Source organism: Bufo gargarizans, chromosome 11 (assembly GCF_014858855.1).
Source record: "Bufo gargarizans isolate SCDJY-AF-19 chromosome 11, ASM1485885v1, whole genome shotgun sequence".
NCBI lineage: Eukaryota > Metazoa > Chordata > Amphibia > Anura > Bufonidae > Bufo > Bufo gargarizans.
This window is the reverse complement of record NC_058090.1, coordinates 17,437,487-17,446,958: the sequence shown is the minus strand read 5'-3', so window position 1 is coordinate 17,446,958 and position 9,472 is coordinate 17,437,487. Positions and strand designations below refer to the sequence as shown.

At 43.4% G+C, this 9,472-nt stretch overlaps 1 protein-coding gene across 1 annotated transcript in view; it reads right to left on the bottom strand.

Moving 5' to 3' along the window:
• Window positions 1-5,680: 5,680 nt before the first annotated feature.
• RCOR1 (REST corepressor 1) overlaps window positions 5,681-9,472 on the bottom strand; it is a 39,894-nt gene continuing 36,102 nt past the window's right edge. Inside the window, exons 11-12 of the mRNA XM_044271943.1 lie at window positions 8,984-9,213; window positions 5,681-8,079 (exon numbers count right to left, since the gene is read on the bottom strand). Coding sequence (XP_044127878.1) covers window positions 8,041-8,079; window positions 8,984-9,213 — 269 coding nt within the window. The 3' untranslated portion in view covers window positions 5,681-8,040. The remainder of the gene's footprint in view (window positions 8,080-8,983; window positions 9,214-9,472) is intronic.

The following is a 9,472-nucleotide window of genomic DNA, read 5'->3' as shown; positions in this document are numbered from 1 at the left end:
CAACACAATGTAAGTGTTCACTTTATTTGAGCAGTGTAATTCGCGGTATATATACACACACACTTATATACAACAATCCTTTATGCAAAAATTCAAGTTGAGATTTAGCATCTCTGGGAAAAAAATAAAAATGAACACACTTCTACTCATGTATAAAGAATATATTTAATTATGTAAGATCACAAATAAAATTCAGCTTCCACTATTTATTTTTTTAAACAGTAAAATATTAAAAAGTAAAAAAAAATTGCCAGTGACTACGCAGGTTTGATAAGCAATGGACATTCATCTCACAAAGAAAAGGAAACAAACAGAAAAAAAAAAAAAAAAAAAGAGTTTACCGACAACACACCATGTTTAACCCCTTTCTGGGCCTAGTTTTGTATTTTACACGTCTATTTTTCTACAAGTATTGCATGTTGTTCTTATCCTGTACATCTGCAGCAAATTGTAAGCATCAGGTAGCAACGCTTTAGCAGAATCGCAGGTATAAATGCAATTTCATATATGTAAACACCCTATTATACAACATGCATAGTCTAAGCCAGGGGTCGCCAGTGCTTGGCGTAATGATTTGCTGTGGCGGTAATACAACCCCCATCATCATTTGCTAACGAATTACCTAGAGTTGCAAACCAGGGATAACACACTGGCCAAAAACAAGTATACCCTGGGTCCTAATCTTACCTCCCGGCCATTGTGCTTTGCTTCTTATAGGAACTTAACAGATGCATTTTAAGAAAGAAGGAGTTTATTTCCAGGGGGTGCAGGACATCGACTCCTAATGTAACCCTGGCCTTTGATCATCATTTTAAAGTATAAATCATCAAGCAGCCTTGCAAAAATTCTAACCTAACTTTACTTGAAGCGGTATACTCCAGTCACATCCGGAGCTGCAGTTAAAAAGTTTCCTCTTCTTCTCAAAGTCTATGACTTCACATCCCCGTGCTTCAAACATTACATTTATTACAATGTACTGTAATGTAGTAGTGCTTTACTGCTGCAGAGGCGGCTAATCCAAATGCCGCTTTGGATGTGACTGGAGTAAATAAGTCCCAAATCAGTACAAGAGCAGCAAAAACAAAGCATTTTGCAAGCGAATGTGTAGACGTAAACGGCAAAACGATGTTCAAAAGCAAAGCTGCTCCTTAGTATTCATTATTCCGAAAGTGTCAGAACATAGTGGCTTAAGCTCCCAGCAGAAGCACCGGATTTAAAGCACGACAAATTTGTTCTCAGTTGTCAAGTCGATTGAATTTTTTTAAATTGATGCAAACTTAAAAAATATAAAAAAAGAGAAATGAACTATAAAAATCTCATACTCACCATAATAAAAAGTTATGAGTGCTGCCGGAGAAGGGGATCCCTGCACAGAGCAGCAACCTAAAGTGCCTCCTACATAAACTGTGCTGGAAGCCATGTCCACTGGATGAACCTGCTTTCAGTCGATCAAGTCTCTGACCCCCAATACTATGTAGCAGAGGTGAAACACGCTGTAATGATCTTATGGCCCAGCCTGCACAGAGACAGCTCCCGTAGCCACCACTAGAGGGAGCTCACTGCATACAGCGTCTACACTGAAATCAATAGCACAGCAAGCTTCTTCTAGGGCAGGGATGGCCAACCTGCGGCTCTCCAGCTGTTCCAAAACTGCCACTCCCAGCATGCCCAGACTTCCTACAGGCATCAGTCTACAGCAGGGCATGGTGGGAATTGTAGTTTTACAACAGCTGGAGAGCCGCAGGATGGCCATCCCCGCTCTAGGGGTAGCTGAAGGCTCTACATTTATGCAGGGGATCTGGAGCACTGTATCAGCAAAATATAGCACCCAAGGCTATAAAGATATATTGTGAACTTAAAGGGGTTGTCCGGGTTCAGAGCTGAACCTAGACATACCCTTATTTTTTACCGGCAGCGTGTTCGGCGACGTCACAGGGCTTCCTGGCAGCCCCATGGAGAGCCCCGGTACGTCACTGGATCTCCAAATAAATGCCTTTGCCCTGCGAGATTTAGCGCAGGGCAAAGGAGAGCATCGGAGCAGTTCATGCTGCTGGGGGGGCTGCCTGGGTGCTGGGTGAAAATGGAGGCATGTCCAGGTTCAGCTCTGAACCCAGACAAACCCTTTAATCAAATTAGTGGACCTGAACATGACAAGTTGATAAAAAGTGAACATTCACTTTAAAAGGGGTTTTCCAGAACTTTGATATTAAAGGGCATCTGTTGGCAGATTTATCCCTATGACACTGGCTGACCCGTTACATGTGCACTTGGCATCTGAAGACAGTGTTGGTCCCATGTTCGTATGTGCCCGCATTGCTGAGAAAAATTATGTTTTATTATATGCAAATGTGCCTCTAGGAGCAACGGGGGCGTTACCGTTACACCTAGAGGCTCTGCTCTCTCTGCAATTGCTGCGCGCTCTGCACTTTGAAAGGACTAGGTGTGATCACGTTTACACTGCCTGGCCCCTTTCAAATTGCAGAGGGTGCGGCAGTAGCAGAGAGAGGAGAGCCTCTAGGTGTAATGGCAACGCCCTCTTTGCTCCTAGAGGCTAATTTGCATATATTAAAACTTCATTTTTCTTAGCAATGCCGGCTCATTTGGACATGGGACCGACGGATGCCTTCAGCTGCCAAGTGCACATGTAACAGGTCAGCCGGTGTCATAGGTACAAAACTGCTGACAGATGCCCTTTAATGACCTATGCTCAGAATAGCAGGGGTCTGGCACCCCCAATAATCAGCTGTTTTGGGCAACTGGAAACTATACAGCGGATGAAGCCGGAAGCAGAAGGTTCCGTACACTGTGCTGCAGCTCAGCTCCCATCCACTGTATAGTTTCTGAGGCTAGTCCAAAATAGCTTATCTGTGGGGTGGTCAGGTGTCAGACCCCCACCGATTTGACCTATCCTCAGAATAGGTCATCAATAGCCAAGTCCAGGAAAACCCCTTAAAATCAGGTTTTGCAGGGCATTTGTCAGCTATATGATGTATGTAAAGGACGGGCACATCCAAAAACATCTAATTAAATATTTGCACTTTGCTCCTTATGGAAGGAATAATAAATAGAATAAGATATTATACACAATAAGATAACAGGAATAAAAGAGGGTTGGAAATGTGTGACTCATTACTCAAAAACAGGATTGTACTGGGGTCCATCTTCCACATATTCTTGCTGTAAGTGAATTGTGCTCAAATTAAATAATCTGTTAACCTTCACAAACAGTCTATAAAAGCTGGAAAACTTTCAGTTGTGATAACTAAAGCTCGTTTTCTAGAGTTCCCACAATAAATTATACTTTTCCAGAATTCACTAGAATAGAGCATTAAATCTTCACATCGATAGATAGATTAGGCCAGAATTTTAAATTAATGCTAATAAGAACTTACAGAGATTCAGGGGAGTCAGTCCTACAACCCCTCTGCTCAATGGTAACTATTCTTCCTAGTGTTAAAAAAAAGAAATGGAAAAATAAGTTTTTTTTTTGTGCAACTGTTCTATAGATTATAATAAAAACACTTATGCTGGAAACTAAAACAAGATTTTAGGCCTCTTGCACACGACCATACGCCGTCCGAGACATATGGTCCGTGAGCGGGCCATATGTCCTGGAGCGGCATACATCGTGTGCACGGGAGCGCACAGCATCATCGGGCCGCCCGCGGGACTATTGTCCTGCACTCATATGATATTATGAATGCGGAAATAGTCCCGTGGGCGGCCAGATGCTGTGCACACGATGTATGCTGCTCCGGGACATCTGGCCCGCTCACGGACGGCTTACGGTCGTGTGCAAGAGGCCTTAGCCGTATGTGTGATCGCCATTCCCGGGGTTCAAAACTAGAGCGCTTTAGAAAAGGAATCGTCCGTCTTCTGTAGGAGACCTGAAATATTAGATTTGCAAACCAGAGCTCCATTACAAAAAGCTGTACAAGAAGAAAGGAGATTCAGCAGCAGAGAATGGGTCTGGATGGTACCAACTATATTCATAACTTGAATAACTGAATCTCTTTAAACAGCAGAGTTTTGAAAGCAGCTCTCGGTGGGATTGGAGTAGTTTTGCAGTTACTTAGCATGATCTGAAGATGTAAGAAAGGCAGCTAAAAGCTCAGCAACGGAGGAAGGTACCAACTGTACTATAAGCTACGCAAATAACTCTCGATGGAAGAAAGTCCCATTTTCATCTGTGTGAGACTTAGGGTTTTTTAAATGGATCTGTTAGGTCTCTATCCGAGAGAAGCAGGGGGTAGAGGTCTGAGCCCTGCTTCACCTACCAGAGAGAGCCTAACAGGGGGTTCAGACCTGAGCGTTCTGAAACGAGCGCTCTGTATGCGCGATTGTACGGGCGTTTACAATCGCGCATACAGAGACAGGCGTGCACACATTGTCGCGCGTTCCCGAATATCTATGTACGGGAACGCGCGACAAACGCCCCCAAAAAAAGCTCAAGAACTTGTTTGAGCGTCGGGCGTTTTACAGCGCGATCGTACGCGCTGTAAAACGCCCAGGTGAGAACCATTCCCATAGGGAATCATTGGTTTCTCTGTGTTGAGCGTTTTACAGCGCGTAGGAACGCGCTGTAAAACGCTCAGGTCTGAACCCAGGGTAAAGCTAACTGCACATGCTGTGGATTACGCGTGTGGGTTCTCAAGTGGAAAAACCATGGTGTAATAGTCAGTGTACAAAATTAGACAAATTAGTACAAATATACACTTTGCTTTTTATTGACCCACTATGTGGAATTAAAAATCTGCAGCATATCAATTGTTTGCGAGATTTTTGGTGTGGGATTCAGCAAAGCCGCACCAAAAACCTTAAGTAACACGTGCACTTTGTGGTGAGAAAACACACAGAAATCTGCATGAAAAACTGTAGATTTTGTGTTTTGAATCCTTCACCAGTGTGCACGTAGCCGAAGGGTGGCTGCACACAGTTTAGACCAGGCATGCTCAACCTGTGGCCCTCCAGCTGTTGTAAAACTACAACTCCCAGCATGCCCTCCTGTAGGCTGATAGCTGTAGGCTGTCCAGGCATGCTGGGAGTTGTAGTTTTACAACAGCTGGAGGGCCGCAGGTTTGGCATCCCTGGTTTAGATGTTGTGCATAAAAACTGCAGCATAATACAGTATCAGTAAAGTGAATGAGATTTGACTAATCTGACGTAGTACTGTGCTTTTTTACTTCGGGCTCATGCACACGACTGTGTGCTGGCCATGTCCACGTTGCGGACCACAAATTGTAGTTTGTAATGCATGGCCACCGACCATGGGTCCGCCATCTGCAGACGCGGACCCGTTCACTTGAATGGGCTCAGTGATCCACATCGGATGGACCGCATCGCTAAAAAGTAGTGCATGGACTACTTTTTGGCATGTGGAGGCATGGACAGAAAATCTACGAAAGCATTTTAAATCTGTATCATGTGTAGGCACCCCAAGAGTCTTGCTTTCCCCACCTACACATAGATAAAGGCTACATGCACACGACCGTGGTGTGTTTTGCGGTGCGCAATTTGCAGAACGGCATGGACAGCCTTTAATATAACTGTCTATTCTTGTCCGCAAAGCGCAGTCAAGAATAGGACATGTTACTTTTTTTTTTTGCGGGGCCACGGAATGGAGCAATGGATGCGGACAGCACACTGAGTCCTGTCCGCATCTTCTGCGGCCCCATTGAAGTGAATGGGTCCGCATCCGAGCCGCAAATACTGTGGCTCGGATGCGGACCAAAACCAACGGCCGTGTGCAGGAGGCCAAAGCCTGAGAGTCCTGCTTCCCCTGATCACTAAGACTGTCCCGATTCCTGTCGCCCATACAATGACGGACAGCTTTATTTGTCTCCATTTGTATACAGTGGACAATGTGGGGGAACCAGGCCTCACAGCCTCTGGCAGCATATAAACAGCTTTTTAAATGAAAATACTGTATTATATCATAGAAAACTAACCCCAAGACCAGCGGCTCCTTGCTTACTCTACACTGCCCTCAGACAGCGATCTAACAAATCTGCTTTAACAGTACAACGCAGCGACAGATTCCAGGTACAACTCTGTATAGAGTTTACAGGTAATAATCAATGTCAAATAAATATAACGTTTGCTTCCAGAATTATTGCATACAATAGAAATAATTTTTGAATATATTAATTTTCTGAACCGGAAAGAATAGCTACACAATACAAGAGGGGAAAAAAAAAAAAAACGACATCTTAATATACCTACGAATACAGTATATTAGCCAGTAGTTAAATGTAGAGGCACGTAAGACAAGCATGCAAATAAAAAAAAAAAGCAAAACTGAAAAACTGATTAAATAAAGACAATCTGTTGAAGAAATAAATTATGAAGCAAAAAATAAAATAAAAATTTGTATTAACTATCATGGAGATACGAAGGGGAGTAAATTGGTTTCCAGAGTTTTGTAAAGTTACAGATGTGTATAAAGAATAAAATTATAGACATGATATAAACTTTACATGTGCAACAACTATGGATTGCAAGCGGGATCACCTGGACATTGCATGTCAATGCTCAGAAGGAAATCCTCTTTTCATTTTAGATCTACACAAAATGTACAGTAAAGCAAAATGACCCATCTTCAGCTTTTCAGTTACATTGCCTTTTATGCTCCACTCACAGCCAAAGCTGCATTCAAAGTTCCCATTGGTTTCCTGAAACTGCGGTGTAGATGGGAGACTGTAAAGAACAGAGTCGTTAAGCCTCATTGGGTTTCATCAATGAAGCGCAGTCTGACTCCAAACTCCAACAGCACAGGTTTTAAAGTAGCTCTTGGTGCGACTGGAGAATAGGATGTCGAAGTTCAAAACACTCTTAGGCCTCATTCACACATCCTGGAAGAGTCAGTGTTTGATCCGTGTACCAGTTTTTTGCTATCTGCATGTCAAATTGCATTCACGGACACGGGTAAGCTGAAAATTAATTTCCAGAGCATCGCCTAGCACCAATCTGTGAAAATCACGGACCAAACATGGATGGCATCCGTGTTGTATCTGTGGTTTTCACGGACCAATAGACTATAACATGCATGCAGGATCCGTAAGCATGGACAAAATAGGGCATGCTACCGTGGGCGCGGTCTGTGGGAAACCACTGATGTGATGGGTGTGTCCGTGTGCTGTCCAAGGAACCCACAGACCGCACACGTCTGATCCACCGAGGTGTGAAAGAGGCCTTACAGTTATTATACATGATCTGAGGATGTAAATGCAAAGTTGTGATATTTTGCTTGTGAAGAAGTGAATTGTACACGAGGACGATAAGCAGCTATTTAAATTAAAAAATATATATATCTTAAAGAAATAAAAATCTATATAATGAAAAAAAAAAAAAAAAAAAAACAACTAAAAATTCCCTAATATTTAGGGAAACTAACAGATCTTTCTCCCTCCCGAGCTACGGTCAAAAGGATAACTGGCTAGGAGACATCACCCAGAAAACCAGCATGGCGTAAAAATTCACTAAACAAGATTTGCAAGGTGTCCACAGATATCAACTCCCCCCCCCCCCCCCCCCCCCTCCTTCGCAGAACCAGACAATCGGTTGCAGAGTTTTTGTCCATAAAGCAAAATAAGGAGGGGGCAAGTCCTGTGTACAAGGGGGGTGGTGGTGGTGGTCTTCATTAATGCTAAACTAATTTAACATCCAAAAAAGCAAAGAAAACAAGTTTGTGCATGCAGCATCTGTACAGCCGGAACTGTGGTCATCAGGCAGCCGGGAACGTGTCTCAGACTCAGGGGGGGTGAGGGGAACGGGCGGCGAGTTATTTACAGACTGAAGAAGGAGGTCACACTGTTCCAAGTTTAGTCTCTGTCCTCGCTACTAAGATTGGAAGCAGAGTGTGGATGTGTGTGTGAGGGTAACTAGAGATGATTAAGGCAGATCTCTCAAAGGGCTGGAAGTCATTTGCCTTTTTGGTAAGTAGCTGCTTGTCCACAAAGCATGACGCGGGTGGTTGGCTGAGTTCTTGTAATACCTGAAATTCTGGGCAAATTAAGTAGTCAACACTAACAGTTCTTTGTCTCATGAGGCAGGGGTGAATCTGACGTCTAGAAGAGCAGCCTGGGGAGACAAAATGTAAGAAATTATTTAAAATAATAAAACCACTGTAGTAGCATTCGTAGCAGAGGACCCCTGCAAAACTCCGCACATCAGCTGTCCTCATGGTTTGAATAGGTGCCTATTAGCCCTTAACATAACTTATTTTGTGAGCATTCTGTTTCCGTTCCACAAAAACATAGAACATGTCCTATTATTGTCCGCATTACAGACAAGGATAGGACTATTCTATCAAGGGCCAGCTGTTCCGTTCCGTAAAATATGGAATGCGCACAGACGACATCAGTATTTTTTGCGGATCAGTTTCTTGCGGAAAGCAAAATGCATACGGTCATGTGAAAGCCCTTAGTTGGGAGATTCTCCTCTATTACACATCCATATGGCCTTAACGAATTTAAACACGTCTCAAACATGATTTAAAGGCTATGGACCCCTTTGGGGGCAATATATTTTTTATTATTGCATTGTACTCATTTTGAGCAAAAAAATAAAAATAAACAACTTCTCAATTGGCCTTTATTCAAATATTTTGAGCCCCTTTCTCTGTACAGCCTTGAGTTTCTCTAGTAGCAGGATCTGTATTTTTATTTTTTCCTGTCAGGCAGCTCAGCTGATGGCTCCTCATATCTGACCTCCTAAATACTCATAGCTCAATTCTTATCTTACTGATAAGAATGTGGCTTAGGGCTCATTCCCACAAACATAAAGGCTCCGTGCCCATATTACAGACCGCAAATGGTGGGTCCACAGTATACGGGCACTGGCCATGTGCTTGCGGGTGCAATGCGTTCAACTCACGCATTGCACCCGCGTGAAATACTCGCCCGTGTGAAAGGGGCCTAATAGCTCCAGAGGAAAGCTTTGAAGCAGGCGAGCGTAGGGTCCAGTACATCCGAGTGCGTCTTACCTCTTCCTCCTCATCTGACATCTTAATAGCAATATCTGGTAACTTTATTGGCTTCTCCATGCAGTCTCCATTCTCCTCGATTTTACCGTGCTCAGCTTCCCATTCTTGTAAAACTTGGTCAATGTTGAAGCGACGGCGGTAATTCACAAAGAAATTTTTAACTTGAACCACAGATTTGTTTCCAATGACGTCAGAGATTGCTTGGAAATCGCGTCCGTATTTTCGGATGGCTGCAGATCAAAGAACAAAGTAAGAAGCAGATCTGGGCACAGCAAGACAAAACGTAAAAATGAGTAACCCGATGCAAGATTCACAGCAAGGTTGATTATACTGTTACACGTGTAACATACTGCGGAGAGCCCGCACAGACACTCATCTGGGCTGTTGCCTTCTCCCAAAGACATACAAGAGGTCAGCAGTGCTATATACGACATAGGATGCTTTAAAAGGAAGGGGGTTCCTGGTAAAGATTTAGCATCAAGGCCTAGG